This window comes from Rhineura floridana, chromosome 12 (assembly GCF_030035675.1).
Source record: "Rhineura floridana isolate rRhiFlo1 chromosome 12, rRhiFlo1.hap2, whole genome shotgun sequence".
Taxonomy (NCBI): Eukaryota; Metazoa; Chordata; class Lepidosauria; order Squamata; family Rhineuridae; genus Rhineura; species Rhineura floridana.
Genome location: NC_084491.1, coordinates 31,557,299 through 31,581,991, shown reverse-complemented (window position 1 = coordinate 31,581,991; position 24,693 = coordinate 31,557,299). Strand labels below are relative to the sequence as shown.

At 42.9% G+C, this 24,693-nt stretch overlaps 1 protein-coding gene across 2 annotated transcripts in view; it reads right to left on the bottom strand.

Moving 5' to 3' along the window:
• The window catches only part of KCNJ5 (potassium inwardly rectifying channel subfamily J member 5), a 50,053-nt gene that overhangs the window by 6,202 nt on the left and 19,158 nt on the right, over positions 1–24,693 (bottom strand). For both annotated transcript variants that reach the window (XM_061592458.1, XM_061592459.1), the window contains exon 4: positions 23,583–24,529. In XM_061592458.1, the coding sequence (XP_061448442.1) occupies positions 23,583–24,522 (940 nt within the window). In that variant the 5' untranslated portion in view covers positions 24,523–24,529. The remainder of the gene's footprint in view (positions 1–23,582; positions 24,530–24,693) is intronic.

The following is a 24,693-nucleotide window of genomic DNA, read 5'->3' as shown; positions in this document are numbered from 1 at the left end:
TAACGCTATCGCCTGGAGTACGGAAGCTCAGTATTTACTTAGGTTTTATTTACTCTACTGTTTATTTACTACATTTTTATCCTAGTTTCTATTCAAAGGTCTCAGGGTGACATACAAGGTTCTTATTCTCACAACAATCCTGTGATGTAGGCTACACTGGGAGTGACCGGCCCAGGATCGCTGAGTGAGCTTCATTGCTAAGTTTGGCTGTGGACCCAGGTCTCCCTTGGTCTAGTCCAACACCAAGGCTGTAAACATACTAGTTGTCAGATCAAAGCGTTTCCATTAGCCACACCTGGAGGGGGAATGGGTGGATCTGGTGATCGGTTGCAAAATCTCTTTGAAGCAATTAAAAAAAATGCACTTAAGTGGCTCCCACCAGGTTTTCCAGTAAAAAGGGGCAGGGTTTGAGTAGTGTTGTGTGCCCTGATTTTCAGAAGAGAGGTAGAGACACACTGGAGCTGGTAGAATAGTGAGTGTGTTTCTACCCTAACTCACTACCCTAAATATATCCCCAGCTATAATGTAAAGAGACACTAGCTCTATTCACATTTTGAAAGTCTCATGCAATGGGGGAAGAGTGAGGATGAGGATGGTCTCACTAGCACTGGCCCTTCTGCCATGTTCACATCACCCATGCTCTGGAGAATGAACGTCTGCAGTGCCTGATGCACTTGTGTAGGATCCCTGGGTGACTTAGAACCCAGGGATTGTACAGGATTCTAATTCATGCAGAAAGCTGATATGACTACAGCAGGCTCCCTGCTGCAGATGTTTGCCCTAGAACAGGATTGGACAATCTTTTCTTTTCTCCTGTTGTGGGCTGCGTTCCCTTGGGGACAATCTGTTGGAAGCTGCATACAACAGATGGATGGGGCCAAGGCCCAAACTGGGTGGAGCCCACTTTTACTGCCACCCCCTATTAAGAATATAAGAAGCTGCCTTATACAGAGTCAGACCATTGGCCCATCTAGCTCAGTATTGTCTACACTGACTGGCAGTGGCTCTCCATACGTTCAAGCAGGGTTCTCCCCCTGCTCTTCCTGGAGATGCTGAAGATTAAACCGGGGACCTTCTGCAGATGCTCTACCACTGAACTATGGCCCTTCCCACAGCTCACATCCTCCCCTTCTTGCAACCTGCATGAAATTAGGCCGAGGGTCATAGGATACCCACCTCTGCTCCAAATCATAATACAGTAAGATCCAGACCACAGTTCTATGTAATCCAGCTTCCCTCAGTAGCCAATCCGGTCCCTTTGGAACACTCAGATGCAGTGCATGAAGACAACAACCCTCCCAAATGATTTTCAGTGACTTTTGGACATTGAAGTTTCCTATTACTGTTATGACTAATAGCCATTGATAGAATTTGCTTTATATAGCAGGATGGCAGTGGTTGCCAACTAGGGATGGGATCCATTGGCTGGTGCCAGTTCGAAAGCACTCCATTGACCTAACAGGTTGGCATCGTTTTGAGTGTGTTCTATATCCCCTAGGTGCTGCTTTCACCAATCCATGGTTTTTTGCTTGGAAAAAATATCAATATTAATAATGCTATTTTTAGAAGGAAATATCACTAAATTATCATTCTTACAATCAATGTTTAAAGGCTGATTTTTTTAAAAAAAAAAGTCTGTTTTCAAAAATAGCTGCAGAAATTCACTACATTAAAATCTGATCCTCACTGAGCGATTAATGGAAAATTCAGTAGCAAATCTGAATTGGGTGGAATTCTAGCACATCCCTATTGCCATCATGGCACCTGTGGGCACCAGTCTGCCTGCCAGTACCTCGTATGGCATCTGCAAAAGGTCTCAGAAAATATCCTTTCAAAAATACCCAATGCATAAGATACTGTTTGTTCTCTATTGGATGCCAGGATTGGACACCCATCCTCTCATCTGTTCTGACATAGGTGGCTTTTTCCCCATTGAAGGGGCAGCTGATTGGGGGATCAGCATGCCCACATCATTTTGCTCTTTTGGATGTGGCAATCATTTAGTGTTATGCCACATCCCAAAGCAGCCATTATTTTGCATGATGCCATGTTCCCACAACAGACATGTTGTGCTTGGTGCCCATGGAACTCAGAAGGATGTCCCACTGAGTTCTGTGGTATTTACTCCCTTGTAAGCATACTGTAGCATGTGCTACATGAAATGCATAAATAAATGACTCCACATAAGGTATTCAATAAGAGTTTTAGAAGCTTAGTGTTCATATCATAACAAGTAATAGCTCCACTTGATTCTGTGCTGAAGCCCCACCTGGAGCACCATGTCCAGTTCTGCATCACATTTTAGGAAGGGCATTGATAAACTGGAGCATCTCCAGAGGAGAAAAGACATGATAGTGGCCTTCAAGTATAGGGACATAGGAAGCTGTCCTATGTTGATTCTGACCATTTATCTACTGTCTACATTGACTTGCAATGGCTCTCCAGAGTTTCAGGCAGGAGTTTCTCTCAGCTCTACTTGGAGATGCCAGAAATTGAACCTGTGACCTTCTGCATGCAAGGCAGATGCTCCAACACTGAGCAATGGCTCTTCCCCAAATATCTGAAGGGCTGTCATCCAGAAGATGGAGTAGACTTATCCTCTGTTGTTCCAGAGGGGAAGACTAGAACAAGCTGGTGGACATCGCAGAGTGAGGATTTCAGATGATGGAACAACCTGCCTCATGGCAGGCTCTCATTCAGTGGAAGTATTTAAGCAGAGTCTGGGCAGCCATCTGTAAGGGATGCTGTAGTTGCATCCTGTACTGTGGATCATACATAGAGCAAATCCTGTATTAGACTAGCTGACCTCCAAGCTTCCTTTCAACTATTTAATTCCATGACCTCATCTACACTATACATCTAAAGCAGTATCACACAACTTTAAACAATCATGGCTTTCCCAAAGAATCATGGGAAATGTAGTTTGCTAAAGGTGGTGAGAGGAGACCCTTCCCCCATAGAACTACAGTTCCCAGAGTGATTTAACAATCAATCCCTCTTCTCTGGAACCATAGGAACTGTAGCTCTGTGAGAGGAATAGGGGTCTTCCAACAACTGCTAGCACTCTTTAACAACGACAGTTTCCAGGATTCTCTGAATGAAGCCATAACTGTTTAAAGTGGTATGGCACTGCTTTAAATGTATAGTGCAGATGTGGCCTATGATTCTACAAACTGCAAGTTCTTTCTACTCACATGCAGATTGCATTTTTTTACGTGTGTGCAGAAAAATTGTCTAGTCTGTCAAATATGAGCGTAATTCGCTCATTATAGGGAGGATACATGGCTGATCAAAGAGATTTGTCTCTGAAGACATGGGACTAGACACAGCTGATTAGCCTGAGCAGAAGAGTCTCATAAATATTCTGACTGTTGTTTCTCTAATTAGGTAGTGTATGTCCTTCATTAGCATCTAAGGCTCCAAAGTATGATTTTGAATGATTGTAGAAATTAGCACCCCATTCACACTAAATAATCTAACTGCAACCTAGGCCTCTGGGGGGGGAAACATTATTGTTTCTCTTCTTACTTCAAAAAGATTTTAGGAGCAGGGTGTGGGTTTTCTTGGGGGGGGGAGACTCTGTTCCCAATTCTGTGCATTTCCTCTATAGGAAAGCTTGTCCACACTCAGCTCACTTTGCTAAGGGGCATCATGATACAGGTAGATGATATCTAAGTAGCCCATGCTGTACGACTTCAGAATACTCAATCTGGTCCCTTACAACAATAGAGATTCTTCCATACAGGGCCGGCCCTACCACTAAGTAGAGTGAGACAACTGCTTCAGGCAGCAGGTACTGGAGGGCAGCGGCAGCAGCAGCCCCCTGGAGGGCCCTCCTCCTGAGCTCCCTGGCTATACCCTTCTATTGGAGGATAGAGATGAGTGTGTCAGATTGCCTGCCCTGCACAACCATAATTAGACTGCTGCCCTCAGATGCAGTGGAGGACGCCATCCCACTGTCAGTATTGAAATAAGATTCAACTGCCAATCCAGTCAGCTTCTATGAATTAATAGGGTTGCTGATTTGTCCTTTGCCTCAGGCAGCAAAATGCCTTGGACCATCCACACCTCCATACCCAACCCACTTCAATCAGTGTACCCTAAATTTTCAATATAATAGGCTAAAACTGACAGCTTGTTATCCATTTGGGACTGGTAGAGCGTAAGGCAGGAAGGCAAACAGTAGGTGGAGCGAAAGCCAATGACAGATGGAGCCAGAGCCAATGGCAGGCAAAGCCAACTAATTCTAGGTTTGTCTCCATCCTCCTCCCTTCTGAGTTCTACAAGGGGAACACTGAGACTAAGGAGGAGGAAGTGACAGTCAGTGTCACCCCATGGACTAGTTGCACAGGCAGGACAGGAGGTTAGCTGAGGGCAGATTGAAGTTGGTGGGACAGTGCCCCATTTGCCCTAGGGATGGAAAGAACTGCCAGTTTTGATTCTCAGTGTCTCATTTTTCCAATCATAAATTCCGTTCTCCATATTTCTGCAGCAATGTCTGATTTTTTTAAAAAAAGCCTCATGAAAATTCTCCAGCATTTTTGTGCAAATTTCTCCTAATAAACACATTTTTGTAGTCAGTTTTGACTAACATACACATTTTTGCAATGCAACTTCTCTGCATTTTTACATGTTATTTTCACTTGTATGGCCATTTTTGTGCACATTTTCCCCTAACATATGCATTTTTGTAAGCACTGTTTGGTTGGTGAACTGTGTTGCAAAATTTGAATAAGTACAGGAATACCCTGCATTAACGTACGCAATGGGTCCAGAGCAAGTACGTAAACCGAAAATGTACTTAAAATGAAGCACTACCTTTTTTCACTTATCAATGCATATACTGCACTGCAATTGTCATATACGGGCATAACTGATGTAAATAACGCATTTATAACTAAAATAAACACAGTAGGCCTTATTTTAAGAAAAAGTTTGTAGTTGGAAACTGACCTGGCGGTGGCATCATGCCGTTAAGTGTCCGTTCTTGCGAAGCGAGCGTACGTAAACAGGGGAATGGTGTTACTGTAAATATGTCCGTACTCTCGAGTGTCTGTAAAGTGAAGGTCCGTATAGCGGGCTATTCCTGTATGCATTTTGAAGGATTGCTGTGTTTTGGTTCTCATATTGTTTTGGAAAGTGCAAATTTGATAGATTCAGCTTCAGATGCAAGCTGAATTGAATTTCTCACTCATCCCTAGCCCTGCTCTGCTGTAATCTGTTGCTGATAAGCACTCCCTTGCCATAGGCTGAAGGGGCAGTCAGACACAGTATGTTGACAATCTGTACAGCTGCTGTGTAGGACCCTGGTCACCAATCGCATGAGGAGGGGGAGGAACCCTCACAGGAGGCCAGGGAGGAAGCATTGCATGCTGGTGGTAAGAAAGGGAGTGGGGGAGGTTAATGGAGCTAATTGGGCAAAGACTAGGTGGCAAGAGGACAAAGGATCGGAAAATCTTATACTGAGGCTAAGGGTAGGAGGGGCTTGTTACTTTTGATGTGAAGAGGATGGTGAATCATCTCAGGAAGTCCATTCCATATGATGTAGGGATCAGGCCTTTAGCATGGAAGCACTTAACCTTTGGAAATTCCTTCTTTTTATTATTTTTTTCAAGGCCTAGAACTCCACCTCCCCATAAGTCTTTTTTTTTTTTTTAAAGGGAGAGATTCTTATCCCAGTCTGCATCTGTATTGGTTTTGGAATTGTTTTTATATATGTTTTGATGTTTTTACTGCAAATCATTTTGGAATGTCTCACGGGAATGATTCAGAAAGCGATTCGTCGGAGCTCAGTGGCAGAGCATCTGCTTTGCATGCAGAATGCCCCAGGTTCAAGCCCTTGTCTGGCAGTCAGTATCAACAATACTGAACCAGATGGAACAGGGGCCTGGCTCAGTGAAAGGCAACTTCCTATGTTGCTAAATAAATACATAGAATTGGATCCCAAGGGGCCATGGGAGCTAAGCTTCACATACTGATTCAGAATAAATGGCCAAACCTATAGCTGCATGTCCTCCCAACCCACAGATTTGAAAATGATGACAATCCAGAGCTTATTATGCCTATCCAGATCACATCACAACCAGTTGTCTGAATTGACGGCACAATCTGCTTTATCAGAAGCTTGTTAACCTAGAGGCCCACAATCTTTGAAGGGATAGCAAAATGCCTCCTGCTCCTCCCCCTTTTTTTTTAAAAAAAGCAAGTGATTAATAGAGCAATTAAGCATCTGGTTGTCTCATCCATTCCCCAGGTAATTCTAGATCAATATTCAAACAGTGTTCCTGGCATTTCTAAAAATAGATTTGCACGGCTGTCGACCTTCCTGCCAGCCTCCTTCTCAATGCATATGAATAAGACTTCACGTTTATATAGCACTTTAGAATTTTAAAAGTAGTTCATATTCATTATCTCGGTAATCCTCATGGCAGCCCTTTAAATTGGGTCAGTATAATTAGCCTCACATTGCGGGGGGGGGGGCGCTGAGGTAGAGAGAACATAGTTTGCCTAAAGGCCAAGTGAGTTCATCATAGAGCCCAGAACATAAAAGGAGCCCTGCTGGATCAGACCCAGTAGTGTAGTGGCAAATTCAGAAGTGCAGGATCCCTTCATTTCATCATGCCATGCCCCCTCACAGCCACGCCCCCGTCTACGATTATGTATAAAAAAAAGAGCTTTCAGTATCTTACTTTGTGTCGAGTACTGTCCCTTACTGTTGCATTGCAATGATCAATGCAGATCTCTGTGTGTTGCCTTTCAGCTAGATCTACTATTTTCTGTGCACATATATGTGGGCAAATGCACAAAGTTGCTGTAATATAAGGAATTCCCTTTGCTGTGTTTCCCTTCTTGGTTGTCATAGTAAGACTCAGAGTAATGGCATTTGGGCAGAGCTTATGTATTTTAGGAAGAAACTTAAGCATGGAAATTCCTGATTCCTCTGGTGTTGGCTGTACACACACACACACACTTAAGCATATTTGTTTGCATTTCACCTTACCATGCATGACACACACACACACACATATAGAACATCATTAAAAGCTGAAACACCATCTCTCTCTCTCTCTCTCTCTCTCTCTCACACACACACACACACACACACACACACACACACTCTTTTTCTCCCCTGACCAACCTACTTTTTCTCTTTCCCTCCTCCCCTACTACTCCTGGCTTTGTGCTGGAACAAAATCACACATCTTCCCCCTCCTTCCTTTTTTGCTGCTGGGTTGAGAATAACATGCATGTAAACAAACAAACAAGCAGGAGGCCATGCAGCAGAGAGAGAGAGTCCGCCTTCAGCCGACGTTCTCTCCTCTCCTGCCTCCTTTCCCACTTTCCCTTGTGTGCTTTCTCTCCGTCATCATCTCCTCACTCCTTCTGCATGTGCCTTCTTGCACCACAATAGACATCCCTAGGAGCCAATCAGCATGAAAGAGGTGTGTGTCAGCTACTGAGAAGAGTCTTCTCAGTGGCTGACATGCTTTCTTTCACTTTGATTATCTTCAATCAGCAGGAAAGGATGATGGAGACATAGGGACCCTGCTCCCCAAATAGTAAGGGGTCTAAGATGCCACCCCCAGAACCCTAAATAACTGCACCCTTGATAAGGCCAAAGGCCCATCTTGTGCAGCATCCACTTCTTATAGTGGCCAAGCAGGTATCTGTGGGAAGCCGCAAGCAGGACATAAGTGCAACAGTGCTTCCCCCACTTGCAGTTCTCAGCAACTGTTATTTAGAGGCATATTTCCTCTGACAGTGGAGGTAGAAGCCATCATAGATAGTAGCCACTGATAGCCTTATTCTCCATGAGTATGTCTAATCCTCTTTTAAAACCATCCAAATTGGTGACCATCACTACCACTTGTGGGAGCAAATTCCATAGTTTATGTGCTATGTGAAGAAGTGCTTTGTTTTATCTCGACTGATTTTTCCAACATTCAGCTTCATTGGATGGCGCCAAGTTCTAGTACTGTGGGAGAGAGATTTGGACCGGTGACTTCCTCTTTCACAGGCACAGCCAAAACCTGGTGATCTTTAAACCCCTGATTGCTCACCCATGTACCCAGCATGTGTGATTCAACACTAGCCAGCACACTGAATTTTACAACTTGGCATCTGCAAAAACTTAAGTTGTATTCAATTAAGTTCTACTCAGAGATGGGCAAATCTGTCAATTTTGGTTTTTCTGTTTCTTATTTTTTATATTATGTTCATTTCTCCACATTTCCACATCAGAGTGATTTTTTAAAAAAATCTCTTGAAAATTCATCTGCATTTTGGTGTAAATTTCTCATAGTATGCACATTTTAATGCAATTTTGCCTCTTATACACATTTTTGCCAATTTTCACTAATGTATTCATTTTTATGCACACTTTGCCCTAGTATATACATTTTTATGAAAATAAAGTATTGTCAGGCAGGGAAAACTGCACTTTAAGCCTGTATTTTGAGTCTATTATTTGCAAAATTTTGACAGCTTCACCAAACATAACGAGGCTCCAACTGGCAAATTGTCAACAAGACACAGGCTGGGTGGGATGCTTGGCAAGGAGACAGTATCTGCTAGAAAGTCTGAGATGATATGCAGATTGTTTCATCATATGGAATGATGGCTTAAGGGTGAAAAAATGGCACTCTCTAATGTTCTATAATTGAATCAACCAAGTCGTCCATCAAGCAACTCAGACGAAGCTGAATGTGTGCAGGGCACAGGCCTCCCACTCGGTTTTATAGACTGTCTGTTTTGTTTTTTATAGTCTCATTTTTTTTCACTTGTCGAGTAAAGACATTTCTACAAGCTGTAGAACCGCAAAGGATCTCCCCAAAATGGAGAGTCCAGCAAAGAAGGATAATTAGGATGTGTCTCCACCACAAATTTCATACCTGTTTATCCCTAAACCCTAAGACTTTGCCTATTCTCGAGATATTTTCTGGTTATAAAATATTTGGTACTTCCTCAAATATTTGAAATTCAGTTTTAGCTTCTGATTGTCAGGTAAAGGTATGTAGTTGTGCAGGTGGGTCCTCTGGTGCCTCTCCATTAGCAAAGCAGGGATTTAAAGGGGAGGGGAATCCAGGAGAAGGCCCATTTCTGCATTCCTACAGCTGTTATATAAACCTCTCAGAGGGATAGCAAAGGGAATGGGTGATAGCTCTTAGCTTGAAGTGTTGGAAGTGAATACCAGGAAACCAAAGGATGTACACCAGGGATGGGTAATCTGTAGCCCTCCAAATGTTGGACTCCAACTCCCATAAGCCCCAGCCAGTGAGGCCGATAGTCATGGATAATGGGAGATGTAGTCCAACAACATCTGAAGGCAATGGCGGCTGGTGGCTCCATGTTAATGGGGCAGTGGAATCTGTTTCAGGTTTTAGTTTAAACTTTCAAGGAGCTGCCCAAGATGTCAAAATGTTACCTATCTTTTTTTTTAAAAGTACTCATGAATGTTCATCACTTTTTCTGTGCAAATTTCTCCTTATACATATTTTTGTACACAATTTTGCCTAATATAATAGATTTTATGTTATTTTTACTAATATATGCATTTATATCTACACTTTATTCTAGCACATACATTTTTGAACACAGTACTTGGTTGGAGAACTGCGTTGCAAAATTGGGAGAAGCAAGAATTTTGCTGTGTTTTGGTTCTCATATTGTTCTAGAACGTGAATAGCTTCATCGTTAAATGTGAACTGAACTGAATTTATCCCCCTATCAGATAAATATATCAGCCTTTTGGCTAAGATCAAGTGTATAAATGAAATAGCATACAAAAATGCATTATATTAGGGGAAACTGCTTGCAAAAATGTGTATATTGGTTAAAACTGCATATATTAGCAGAAATTTGCACTACATTGCTGACTGATTTTCATGAAGATTAAAAAGAACATTGGCCAGTTGCTATGGAAAAGTGGAGAAATGAATTTAAGAATAGAAAAATAGGAAACTGAGAGAAACCAAAATTGACAGATTTGTCCACCCCTAGTTCAGGCGGCGTGGATCAGATCAGTTCACACTGGAATGCAGCGAAAAATGGAAATGGACTGCCTTCAAGTCGATTCCGACTTATGGCGACCCTATGAATAGGGTTTTCATGGTAAGCGGTTCAGAGGTGGCTTACCATTGCCTTCCTCTGTGACTGAGAGGCAGTGACTGGCCCAAGATCACCCAGTGAGCTTCATGGCTGTGTGAGGATTCAAACCCTGGTCTCCTAGGTAGTAGTCCAACACTCTAACCACTACACCATACTCTGTAGATGATTTACTGGAGGTCAGCGACGGTCACTAAGCAGTAGCAACAAATACTCACACACAAAATTAGGGTGCTGAAAACAAAGTAAGTTTGGGGAGAAACTAGGAAAGGATTTTGTGTGTGATTGAGTTCTGAACTCAGTCCTGGAACTGAAAACAAATTCCTGGGCTGTGCGTTGTGCTCAGTGGTACCCTATCCCTTAATTCTAAGGGCTAAATTATACATCACATTAAAAAAAAAGCAGCTTGCTTAAACTCTCCACTTTTATGTTGATGGAAAGAGAAAAAAAAGCAGCTGTGAGGCCCCAGTCTACAATATGTTCACTATCTAGACTGGGCTCCCACAGCAGGGTATTATTATTTATTATTTAATTAATTAATATCCTACCATTCCTCCCAGAAGGAGCCCAGCGTGGCAAACAAAAACACTAAAAACACTCTAAAACATCTTAAAAATGGACTTGAAAATATATTAAAACAAGCATCTTTAAAAACATAATAAAATATAACATCTTTTAAAATATCTTTAAAAACACCTTAAAAAGCAATTCCAACACAGATGCAAACTGGGATAAGCTCTCTACTTAAAAGGCTTGTTGAAAGAGGAAGGTCTTCAGTAGGCGCCAAAAAGATAGCAGAGATGGCGCCTGTCTAATATTTATGGGGAGGGAATTCCAAAGGGTAGGTGCCACTACACTAAAGGTCCTTTTCCTATGTTGTGCAGAACGGACCTCCTGATAAGATGGTATCTGCAGGAGGCCATCACCTGCAGAGCATAGTGATTGATTGGATATATCAGGGGTAAGACAATATTTCAGGTATCCTGGTCCCAAGCTGTATAGGGTTTTGTACACCAAAACTAGAACCTTGAACTTGGCCTGGTTTTGTTGTTGTTGCTGTTGCTGAAACATTCCCCTGCCTGCTATTTGCCCTGAAGGTGTTTGCAGTAAACAACACCTTAGGGGCAGAGCTTGGAAAAGTTACTTTTTTGAACTACATCTCCCATCAGCCTAATCCAGTGGCCATGCTGGCTGGGGCTGATGGGAGTTGTAGTTCAAAAAAGTAACTTTTCCAAGCTCTGCTTAGGGGGCAAACAACACTGGGTCTAGGGGGAGAGGAAGAGCAATTGTCAGCTGAAACTGATGCTAGATGACAATTCAGAATATGGACCTGGGACTGTGTTTTCTTCGACATAAAAGCAGCCAGTTTAAGCAGACTTTTTTAAAAGCAGAAATAATATAGGAAAATAGGGTGCCACCTTATCCTGAGTCAGACCACTGGTCCATTTAGCTCAGTATTGTCTACACGGACTGGTAGTGGCTTCCAAGGGTTTAACACGGGGAACATTTCCAGCCCTACCTAGAGATGCCATTGGGGATTGAACCTGGGTCTTTCTGCATGCAAGGCAGGTAATCTGCCACTTAGCTATAGTGCTTCCTCCAAACATGTAATTTGGCCTGAAATGTTTTTGCCCCCCATGAATAATTGTTTTTCACCCGGTTAGCAGACCTCAAGGTTCTAGTAAAACCGCAAAGTTGATGCTGCAAGACTGAAGCCTGTCCACTGCTGCATACCACCACACTGGATAGATGTGTGTGTATGTGGTGTATAAATGAATGAGCGAGAGAAGCTTCACATATGCAGCCAAATATTATGATCCACTTGGTGCTACCCTGAAACAGCTTAGATAGTCTTTATTAGCCCCATGTGATTGCAGATTATATTGTAGCTCTTAATCCTGGTGACAGGAGATCATGAAGCCACTGCAACAACAACAACAAAATCATCCTAACAACCACAGTCTTGTCTGTCTGAGTATCCACTCTAAGAAGTGTCTGGGACTTGCTAGTTTCAATTAAAATGCAGGGAAGAAGATTCAGAGAGGGGTATGCTTTCAAGGCACTGCCATTGGTCAGGGCCGGCTTCAGGGATAGGCATTCTTGGGCACCAGGTGAGGGCTTCCCCGTGCAGGGGCCCACTGCCACTCTCTCAACCATCCTGGTTCTTTTGCTCTTCCTGCCTGCCGTGACCACCCATCACCTGCCCCAGTCTTTGCATCCTATATGAAACCAAAATTCCATCCTTTTAACCCCTAGTAGCTAAGCAGCAGCAGAGAGGGCTGTATGAATTCTGCAATAACACCACACAAGCACAGAAATGCATATCAGGTGCAGAAGATAAGATCCTGAGAACTTCAGTTTTCATTTTTTAAAAATAAAATAAAATAAAGCAAGTTTCTAGTATTCAAGGCTTGGGGAGATAGTTTCAAAAACGGTTGGACAACGATTGCCAAGAAGTCAGAAGCTGGTGGACAGGAGTTTAGTGGAGCTAGTGGAACAAGATTTCCAGTGCTCATCCTGGGTAAGGCAAAAGTGTCTTTGCCTCTCACGATGATGGCAGGAGACATTATGCAAAATACATTAATAGATACACATTTGCAGAATTTAAACAGTTTGCGGAATTCCATCTCCTTGGGCTGCATAATTTTGCTATTTCTTCTGCTCACCACCCTCAGCGACAGAGAATATGCACAGGTCTAGTTATAAAGTGCCATATATAGTATGCAGGAGTGAACATTCTACATCATGCCAAAGACACCAACTGTAAGTTTTCCTATTGAGAGTCAGTGAGATGAGAATTGTGAAATGGTGACTCAGTTCTTATGACTGCTTTGTACATGGGCAGCTCTGCCATTTTCCCTCCCTGCTCTGTTTGTCTCCTTAGTTTATCACTGGCATGAACCAAAATTATGACAAATCATGGTTAGTGTTCAGTAGATTGGAGCTGCTATAAATCTGTACAGGATCATGTGCAGTGGAGTCACCTGCCTGGTGTACCCAACCTCCACTCATTCACATTCATGTCTGCTCAGGGGGGCAGCCCACATGTATAGGCTAGGTATATGCAACTTGTACCTTCTCAGATCCATAAACCTTGGACCAGTGACTCTCTTTCAGTCCAACTATCTCAAACGGTTGTTGTAAGACTAGCAGACTGGGAGAGGTCCCAATCTCCTTTTGGAGGAAGGGTAGGATAAAAATGTGATAAATAATATTTGACATATAGCTTCTGGGGCAGCGTAGACTCTTGCTGTTAAGTCCTGCATCTCACATTGTATATCACCTCGAAACAATTGTAGAACAAAATAATGATCATAGAATCATAGAACAGTAAAGTTGGAAGGGACCTATATCGCCATCAAGTCCAACCCTCTGCTGAATACAGGAATCCAACTTAAAGCATAATAATAATAATCTAGATCAACCTTACCCAATCTGATGTCCTCCAGATGTTGTCTAGCATGGCTAATGATCAAGGATGATGGGAGTTGTCTGAAACATCTGGAGGGCACCAGGTGGGGTGCTGCTGACTGCAGTGCCCCTCCTTTAATCATGTTACTTTGCCTCTTCCAGCTCCATATTTTGGTCTTAACAGCAGACTATGCTCTTCTGGGACTAGACTAATGAATTTGCACAGATACAAACTCCTTGATCCTATTGGGCGTCCGAGCCTGTGTGTTCCCTTGTGTAGATGAGTCAATTTGTAAAGCTATATGCTTTTGCCACATGATTAATTCTTATTTTGTTATTGCTAATGACTTCCCCTTGCAGGTCAGGAGCTGTGCTTGGGCTTCTGAATGAAAAAGTGCTATGTAAAGACAAGTAGAGAATTTGTTCTCACCATGCTTGTTAGCACTAGCCTATGATGGTGACTGGAATGGTTGATATGGGCTGTATGTGGAAGATAATCACCAAGCCAAGTATTTTGCATCCTAAGGAGGAATTGTTGATGGGAGAAACTTGATTTGCACTGTCTGTTACAAAACAGTCAGCATTAAGAGTCTCTGTGTGTTGTGTTGAGGGGTTGCAATGTTATTGGCAATTGATGCACTTCTTTTGCTTTTGTGTCAGAATGGTGACAAAAAGGTTAAAAATATCCAATAATAAAAACCAAAATTAAAATGGGAAATATTGTTAAATGTAGAGAGAAGAAGGTCTTGGAGAGGTTGAGAACGGCTTAATTGGTCAAGTATTCAAGCATGTAAAGCCTAAGCTGAAAACAGCCAACACCAAAGCTGGAAGCTATAATTAATGTCATCAAATGCCAGCGAAAGAAGAAAATTGATTTGGACACAATGTTCACCTCTTTAAGATTACGGTATTTGCTCCCCTTTCAAAATGCCACCAAAGGAATCTTGAGTTACAAACTTCTTTTGGAAAGTTTGAACATAAGAAAAGTCCTGCTGGGTCAGGTGAAAAGCTCAATTTCATCCAGCATCGTGCTTCCATATAATTATAGGGGGGAAGGGCCACAGCTCAGTGGCAGAGCATCTGCTTTGTACGCAGAAGGTCCCTGGTCCAATCCCCAGCATCTCCAGGTAGGGTTGGGAAAATCCTGTCTGAAACACTGGAGAATCAATGTAGACCAGCCTTTCCCAACCTTTGGGTCCTATACTTTCTATAATTCTTGACCATTGGCCATGCTGGTTGGGGCTGATGGGAGTTGTAGTCCAGCAACATCTGGGGACTGAAAGGCTGATGTAGACAGTACTGAGCTAGATGGACCCAATGATCCAACTCTGTATAAAGCAGCTTTCTATGCTTCTGTGTTCCCACAGTGGCTGACCAAATATCTCTGGGTGTGAGAACATAAGAAGCTCAATGGATCAGACCAAGGACCCATCTCATCCAGCTTCCTGGATGGTATTCAGTGCTAACCCTACTCAGAGCAGACCCATTGAAGTTAATGGGCATGGCTAATTTAGGTTCATTCATTTCAATGGGTCTACTCTGAGTAGGACTTAGTTGAGTACCACCCCATGGTTCTTACGCTGGCTGAACAGATGTCCCCAAGAAGCCCATAAGCAGGATATGAAAAGAACACCCCTTTCCTGTTACTGCTTGCTCTCCAGCAACTGATCCTGTGGGACATGCCATTTTCTCCCCTTTGAACAGCTTTAGATTAACTTTTCTCCTTGGAGCACATACAAGCCAAGTTCCTTACACCACTGTTCTTCAACTTTGGGTCCCCAGATGTTGTTGGACTACAACTCCCATCATCCATGGGAGTTGTTGTCCAACAACACATGGGGACTCCAGGTTGAAGAACAGTGCCCTACACCAATTCTAACCTGCAGCCTTATTGAAGTTCACCCACATTGGAACATTCCTAGAATTCAGTACTTAGATTCTAAGTCTTAGAACAATACTGAATATTCCTGCACCACTTTAGCATTTCTTAGAATGGAAATAGAGACACTACCAATGATAATGTAAAGGTGTGTACTTTTGATTGCTGGATTAAACTAGAAATCATGGGAGGTGTGACCCCCCCATGCTCTGTTTTCAAAAGCAAGCTCTGAAAAACAACAACACAAGGAATGCTAAGCGATAAGATCAGAAGTAATAAATATACTGGCCTGGCCACCTCTGGAATACTGTGTCCAGCTCTGGACATCTCATTTTAAGAAGGACATTGACCAACTATATGATGTCCAGAGGAGAGTAACTAGGACAACAAGGGGTCTGGAAACCCAAGTTCTATGATGAATAATTGAATGCTAGAGAATTGTCATGAGATTTTTTTTAAAAAAAAATTGCAAATTGCTGCAGAAATGTGGAGAACCAATTTTAAGATTAGAAAAACAAGAAACTAAGAAAACCAACATTGACAGGTCTCTTCCTCCCTACAAAAAAAAAATATGAAAATGGGACTGGAGGAACTCCCCCGTTAGAAATGGATATGACATTTGGGGCTTTTTACGTTAGAAAAAATTGTGAGGGGGGCTTGTTTGAGGTATTTAAATTATGCATGGTGTAGAAAATGTGGATACTGAGAAGTTTTCCTCCCTCTATCAGGATACTAGAACTCAGGGGCATCCAATGAAGCCGAATGTTGGAAGATTCAGGACAGACAATAGAAAGGACTTCTGCACACAGCACATGGTTACACTATGGAATTCGCTTTGTTTGTTTATTGAACTTGATATGCTTTTATATACGTTTTATGTTGCACAGAGTCCCAAAGGACTCTATGCAACTTACAACAGATATAAAAGCATAAGTAAAAATGCATTACAACAGAAACATATTGACACAAAACCACAGGCAGTTCAAAAACCAACTCCCAATTACAGTAGCAGAAACTTTTAATCTGTATTTTAATTTTTGTAGTTTTTATTTTGTTTTTGCTGTGCTTTTCGTTGTTTGTTTGTATATGTTTTGTGTTTTTATTATGATATATTGTATTTTATTTTGTTTGTTCACCACCCTGAGAGCTATTTCGCTAAGGGCGGTATATAAATTGAAATAATAAATAAATAAATAAAATAAAACTTCAGCAGCACAACTTTTACTTCCAGCAGACATGCCTCTGAATGCCAGTTGCTGGGAATCACAAGTGTGAAGAATGCTGTTGTGCTCATGTCCTGTGAGAACAGAAACTAGATTAGATGGTCCTGTGGCCCTGATCCAGTAGAGCTCTTATGTTCTTAATCCCATTTGTCCACCTTGACGGATGGTGGAATTGCTTGCATTACATAACACTGCTGCTTAATAGATAAGGTAGGATTCAGATCAAACTCCCTCCTTTTGAAATCACCATACAAGCCCTGGAAAGTTTCAAGTATTAATCTTGAGCACACAGCTCCAGGTTTTGCTTTTGTTTGGTTTTTTTCCTAATACTTTGAAAAAGAGAGGGGAGTTTTTACAAATGCATTTTCTTTGTCTATTTTGTTTTACTCAGTGGTCAGCTCTCATGGCAACAGAGATGTCTTGAAGGCTACAGAGGTGGCTATGTTGTGGAGTTTCCAAGAGACAGTTAATGGAAGATTCAGCAGGGGAGAGGGTTCCTTCTAAACAACCACTGTGTTGCATTGAGGTCCATTTTCTTTTTTAAAAGAAAAAGCATGTGTTCATCAAAACAGCTGGGCTATTACATTCAGAAATGACATTAGATCCAGGAGATCAGCGAGAAGGAGAGGTCTAGCAGCAGCTATTAGCCATGGTGGTTAAATGGAGCCTCCATGTACAGGGACAGTATGCCAGTGATTAATAGTGGCCAGTGGGACAATCATGGGGCAATGCTTCATTCCCTGTCCCTGTGGGAAATGTGATGAAGGATAGCCAAAATAGTGCTCTCCAGATGTTTTGCACTACAGCTCCCATCAGTCCCAGCCAGCCAATGGCCAGGGATGATGGAAGCTATAGTCCAGAACATCTGGAGAGCATCATGTTGGCCACCCTTGGACAAGATGGACCTTTGGTCTAATACATCAGGGCTCTTGCTATGCTCCTAGGTTCCAGGCTGGTAGACAATGAAGTTCTGCCAGCCTTGCTTGTGTGTGATTGTTCTACAAGCATGGAATCCAGTGTCTGATTTTCACATCCAGAAAATGTATCAGCTTTTATTTTGTAAATAATGAATACATAAAGATTGGTATTCAGTGCTAGTCTCACTCTGAATAGACCCACTGAAGTGAATAAACATGATTAACAGGTGTATTAATTGCATTGGGTCTCCTCTGAGTAGAACTTAGCTGAGTATCATCCAAAGTGTATGATCCTGTTAAGCCAAAGGGAAAATGGGCTGATCCACACCATACATTTAAAGCACATGGCTTCCAATGAAGGATCCTGGAAACTGTAGTTTGTTAAGGGTGCCAGGAATTGCATCTCTGTAAGGGAATAAAGTACAGGATTCTTAGAGGGAAGCCATTAAATGTGCTTTAGCTGTATGGTGCGGATGTGATCAACAAGTGTGAAATCTTCAGACTTCTGAAAAAATGTTGTCGCCACTTATAGGGATTGGGGGTTGGCCACGATTATAGATATGTACTGAATGTCCATTTCATCCATTACCTGGCCCAGAATCCCAGATTTCATTTTTTTTAAAGCACCTTTCTAGGCCAGGGGTTCAGAGGGTCCGTGAACTGGGTGCAAAAAAAAACAAATTTCCAATGCAATCAAATAAATTGCATTTATTTATGAGGGTCCATAGCTTCCATCAGTTTCTCCAAGGAGTCTGTGACCCAAAAAAGGTTGTGGCCTGCTGCTCTAGGCCTGCTAAAACTAGAAATAAAAGGTAAAATGCGCAGGCACTACTATGCTTGTTCCCAGTTTCAGCATTTTCAGTCACAGCAACTATGATTGACAGTCGGAGGAGCAACACACCAGCGAGACTCCTGTGCAGACAGAAGCAGCTGCAGTGAGACTACAGAGTGACCTTTGTGCTGTTGAATGACGTTTTGATGTTGTTTGCTAATGCCTTGCCACCTAGGCAAAGCTAGCTTTTGAATTACTCTTGAGTTCTTTCCTGAGCACCCCTTGATTGCCAGGATAGAAATAGCAGAAATTGATCAGTGAAATAAAGGCAGGTCTGAAACATTCACTGCAACTCACATCCTACCTGGTTATGTGAATTTTTGGCCAAATCATTGTCTTTTACTAGCTCTAGCAGCGAGAGCTTAACAGTGAGCATGTGGTGGGTTCTCAGTGTGTGCCAAAGCAGGTGCCTGCCAGCTTCATCATGCACTCACATTTCAGGGCAGCATGAGAAATGGTGTGACTTTCACACCCACCCACTATGCTCTGATCAGGTATCTGGATGCATGGCAAACACCTGAGTCTGTCAGGTATTAGAAGAGGGATGAAGAACATTTGTTTTACGTCGAGGGCCACATTCCCTTCTGGGCAGCCTTCCTGGGGGCCACACACCAATGGTGGGCATGGAAAGAGGCAAAAGCAGACAGAGCGGCAAAATATAAATGTGACAGCTGTACAGTTGGCAAATGTCTGCACACTCTCTCACTCGCACCCCTCCAGCTAAGCAAACAAGAGGAGTGTTCCAGGACATCTTTCAGGCAGGCAAAAACACCCAAGAAGGCTTCAAAGAAGGGCTGGTGAGGGGGTGTGACCTGGGGAGAGAGGGTGTGGCCAATGAGGAGGCACAGCCTGGTACTGAGGGCCAGAAATAGAGGCTGTCAGGGTTGCATTTGGCTCCTAGGCATGAGTTTCCCCATCCCAGCATTAAATGCAAAGCCAGTTCCAAGGTCTGGGGATTCATTGCTCAAAGTACTCTCAGTTGAACCCTCCTTCCATGTCTACTTCGCACTCTTGTTGCCACTGCCTGTTCATTTGCCTCTCCCTCTGAGCCCAACCAGCACCACCTCCCAGAGAGAGGGGACAAGATTCGAAGAGGTCACTGCTCCCTCTCCTTGCTCCTCTTGCCGCTCACTCAGAGACTGCCGAGGAACAGTCAGCAGCAGTCAGGAAGATGTGCAGCAAGGTCAGGAGACTTCAGGGATTGTCAGAGGACCCCAAAGTGGGATGCAGGCCTTGTCAGGTGCCCAACAAGGTCAATTCCTGGTGCTGGTCCTCCTTGAAAGTTCACTGCTTGTCCAGTTCTCTCAGCCTCTGCTGTGTTCACAACCCATGTTCACCTATCCTAATTTGCAGGAAGTAAACTAGAATCATAGAACAGTAGAGTTGGAAGGGGCCTATAAGGCCATCGAGTCCAACGCCCTGCTCAATGCAGGAATCCAGCTTAAAGCATATCCAAGAGATGGCTGTCCAGCTGCCTCTTGAAGGCCTCCAGTGTTGGAGAGCCCACCACCTCCCTAGGTCATTGGTTCCACTGTTGTACCACTCTAACAGTTGGGACATTTTTCCTCATGTTCAGCCAAAATCTGCCTTCCTGCAACTTGAGCCCATTGTTCCGTGTCCTGCACTCTGGGATGATCTAGGGCCTTCTCAGTGGTGGCCCCCAAACTATGGAACAGTCTCCCCGAGGAAGTACGCCTGGCGCCGACTCTGCTCTCCTTCCGGCGCCAGGTCAAAACCTTCCTATTCTCTGAAACATTTTAAGTTACACTGATTTACTTTTAAAAATGTTTATTGTATTGGATTGTTGATTGTATTTTAGTATTATTTTGTTATTCATTGTATTTTTATGCTATTTTATGTTCACCGCCCAGAGAGCTATTGCTAGTCGGGCGGTATATAAATTTAATAAATAATAATAATAATAATAATAATAATAATGATCGAGAAGAGATCCTGGCCGTCCTCTGTGTGGCAGCCTTTCAAGTACTTGAAGAGTGCTACCATATCTCCCCTCAGACCTGACTTCTCAAGGGTAAACATGCCCAGTTCTTTCAGTCTCTCCTCATAGAGCTTTGTTTCCAGTCCCCTGATCAAACTAATTCAACACTGGCTAAATTCTCCTTTGTGTAGTTCAATTCCTTACATACCAAAACGGGGCTCCTCAAGAAGAACAGCAAAATACTCTCCAACGCATCTCATGTATATCTAAACTCAACTAATGTAAAGCTTTTCTCTGCTTTGTTGGCCATTCATTCACCTACAATTTCCACGACAGGCTGTATCTCCCTAAGAATTAAGAGCTCAGCTGAATGCAGTGCTATTCAGTTATTTTTCAGATCATTTATATGAGCTGAAAAAATCCACACAAAGAAGAAAGGGCGTTAGCTCAGTGGTAGAGCTGTGCATTGCAGAAGGTCCCAGGTTCAGTCCCCAGCATCTCCAGGTAGGGCTAGGAGTGTCCTGTATTTGAAGTCCTGGAGAGTTGCTGCCAGTCATTGTAGACAATATTGACCTAGATGGACCAGTGGTCTGGCTCAGTTTAAGTCAGCTTCCTATGTTCCTTGAGAACACTGGAACGAATTAATTATTTTAGAATAATTAATTCAGTAGGTGCCATTATGATGTGGTAGAGTACATGTTTTCCTTGCCTAAGATCCCAGGTCTGTAGCATCTCTGCTTGAAGGATCTCAGTGGGTGCTGGGAAAACTCTATTTGTTGATAGTGGTAGTGCATCTGCTTTGCATGCAGGAAGTCACAGGTTCAGTCCGTCCAGCATCTCCACGGCAGGAATCCGAGACCCTGGAGAGCTGCTACCAGTCAGTGTAGACAATATTGAGCTAGAGGAACTAATAGTCTTATTCAGTATAAGGTGGCTTCCTAATCCTTCTAAGCTATGAAGCTATGCAGATATTGGTGCACATTCTTGACAGCTACTTCTGAACGAAGAAGTACTGAAGCCCCTGTAACCCAGTATTCCAGCCCATATGTGGTTTGACAGCTCTATAATGCCCATCATTATGAGGGAAACTTCATGCCCCACAGTTTTGATCATTAGCTTCCAAAATGTTGCATTCCCAGACTTTTTCTGTTTCTGGCTGGCCTGGAAATGCCTGGGCTATATATATATATAGCTGGCCCATGTTTCCTCCTGTAACAGGTCCAGCTTCCCTCTTGCCTCAGGTGTGCTCAGTTGTTTCCTAGCTGGGTATGCTACTCTGAGCCAACCCTGAATTCCCCTGCTGGGGTTTAATTAAGCACAGAAAGCTCTGTTTTCCTAGCTGACTGCACAGGCCCCTTGCGGTACATTTCTGATCACAGGATGGCTGTCAGCTTTGCTGAAGAATATAGTTAAATACCTTAGAAAACCATAACCAAGATAGCCTCATTAAAACATGGTACAGGTCATCCTGCTCTCAGCACTATTAAAGATCCCAAGCCATCAAAGATCCCAAAAAATCATTTCCCCCACTTGTCTATACATCAGAAATATCTGAATGACAGAAAGCTTAGAGGAAAGTCCGAGTAGGGAGGACCATATGGTCAGTGGTAGAACATATGCTTTGCACTCATGAAGTCCCAAGTACAATCCTTAGCATTCAATTAAACCAGCATCTTGCAACCTGGAGCCCTCCAGATGTTTTGAACTACAACTCCTATAATCCCTGACAATTAGCCACGGTGGCTGGGGCTGATGGGACTTGGAGTCCAGTGGCACCTGGATGGCACCAGGTTGGGAAAGGATGAGCTAATCGGTTAGGCAGCAGGAAGTGAGAAATACTTTTTCCAGAGACCCTGGAAAACCATTGCTAATCACAGTAGGCAATTCTGGACTAATAATTTGACTCTGCTTCCTATGACCAAAGTCTATGGAATATCAGGAATGGGGAATCGGTGGCTCTCCAAGAGTTGTTGGACTAAAACTCCCATCATCCATGACCATTGGCCAATCTGGCTGAGGATGATGGGAGTTGGAGTCCAGCAACTTCTGGACTGTCACAGCTTTCCTGTTGCTGGAATAGATAACCCAGGTTTCTACAGATCATTCCTGGTTCAAGTCCAGAAAGATGGGTTGTACCTTAAGGAACCAAACATCCATGCTTAGGTTTTTAGCAATAGAACCATCCATCACATCCTCAAAGTTGATACAATTAACAGAAATAGGGCTGGGCAGAAGACTGGACCTTCCAAAAGGCAACATGTTACATGTCTTCTCTGGCATTTGGCAAATCTCAGAGATGAGCATATACAAGAGACATCAAACACAATAGAAATATAGAATCCCACAATTTTTCAGTATTCAAAGCTTCATTTTTGAGATGTGGGCTCTGCATATGCAGATTAAAATAAATATGAGCCATTAGTTGAGGATTTCAGCATTTGCTTCGGTTTAATTGCTGACTCTGTTCTAATCACTGCTCATGTATATTTTAAAATGAAGCTATTTAAAAATACAAATAACACATCTGTTGTGTGAGGTTTGTATGTGGGTATTCACACACCTGAGTTCTGTTTGTTTGTTGGCTATGGTTTCTTTGTTGCATCAGTGAATATTAAAGAACTCCAAATGCTCACTACCAGTTGTGATTTCAGGAGAGGATTTGGGGGAAGAATTTCAGCGTCCCATTAAGCAGACAGGAGGAACCCCCAAAACAGCAGGATTAGCTTATCATGTAAGTAAATAAAGTAATGCATATTACCATCTAAGAAGTCCCTACCACCACCACCACATGAGAACATTAAGAAGAGTCTAAAATTATCTATCTGCAGCATTACAACCCATACATCAATTTAGTAATCAGTTAGTGCCGATGTGCTGAACTACAGTTCCCACCACCCCTGGCCATTGGCCATGCTTGCTGGGATTGATGGGAGTTGTAGTTCAGCAACATCTAGAGTTCCAAAGGTTCCCCACATCTGCGTTAGTCATTACTTTTGGAAGTGTGAGCATTTGAAGCTCTTTGATCCTCACCCCTTTCAGATATTATGATGAACATATGGAATGGGGAGTATGATTTTATGTGTGATACCCTTGATGAGCCATTCATCTCCTGGTCTGCTATTTAGACTAGCAAGGATCAGCACAAGGCGTTGTCTAGTCCCAATGTGCCTTATAGGTGTTGCATATGTATCCGACATACCTGAATAACCACCAGCAAATGTTAGCACTGATAGCACCAATATTGTTTATCAATATCAATATTGAGGATATAGCTTACCAGTTGCTTCCACCATCCCCTCCAAAATGACCACAATTTCAAACTCCTCTTTCTCCAACTGGGCATGGGACATCTCCCAAAAAGGGCTCTTCTCGTTGATTTCATGTGAAATGATGAGTGGCGACACCAGAAACAGCCTGTCGTCCCCTGTGTCAAATCCCACATTAATGTCTGTTTGGTTTAAAGGGATGAATTCCCCTTCTTTGGTCTGTTTGGATTTAATCAGCTTGGCTCTAATGGAAGCCTCAACTATGTGGGAATTCCTCAAGTCCCCAACCCGGAACATGAGACAGAGCTTCTCGTCCCTCATAGAAATCACTGCATTATTGGAAAACATGAGGGTCTCTGCCCTCTTCTTTGGTTGGCTGATCTTCACAAACATACACCCTACCATGAATGCATTGACTATGGAGCCCAATATGGCCTGAACCAAAAGCAGTATGATGCCCTCAGGGCACTTTTCAGTGATCACCCTATGGCCATACCCAATGGTGGTCTCTGTCTCAATGGAGAACAAAAAAGCTGAGACAAACCCACTGAGATTGTCAACGCAAGGGATCCAGTCTTCATCTTCTGCATGGTCTAGGTCTCCTCGGATGTAGGCAATGAGCCACCAAATGAAACCAAAAAACAACCAAGTGATAGTGTAGACCATGGTGAACACAAGAAGGTTAAAGCGCCATTTGAGGTCCACCAAAGTGGTGAAAAGGTCACTGAGATAACGATAGGTTTCCTGGACATTTCCATGGTGCACATTGCACTTGCCACTTTTTTCCATGTAGCGCTGGCGTGGCTTCTTGATCTCTGCTGCTAGAAGACGCGTTCTGTCAGTAGCAATGGGAGCATCATCCCGGGCTTGTTTAGGAATCTTCTTATGGTCTCTGGGAGTAACACCAATTTCCATGTCCTGGTTCATAAAGATTCTGGAATCTCCAGCCATGGTTGGGCTACAGTAAAGAACAAGAAACATGACTGAAGACCAAAATGACCCTCCTGAACACATGTAAGCTTGCACTAGCAAAGATGCACTAGGTAATCTTCTTTTGCAAAGGTACACCGGATAATCCTTTTTTAATTCTATCTATCTATCTATCTATCTATCTATCTATCT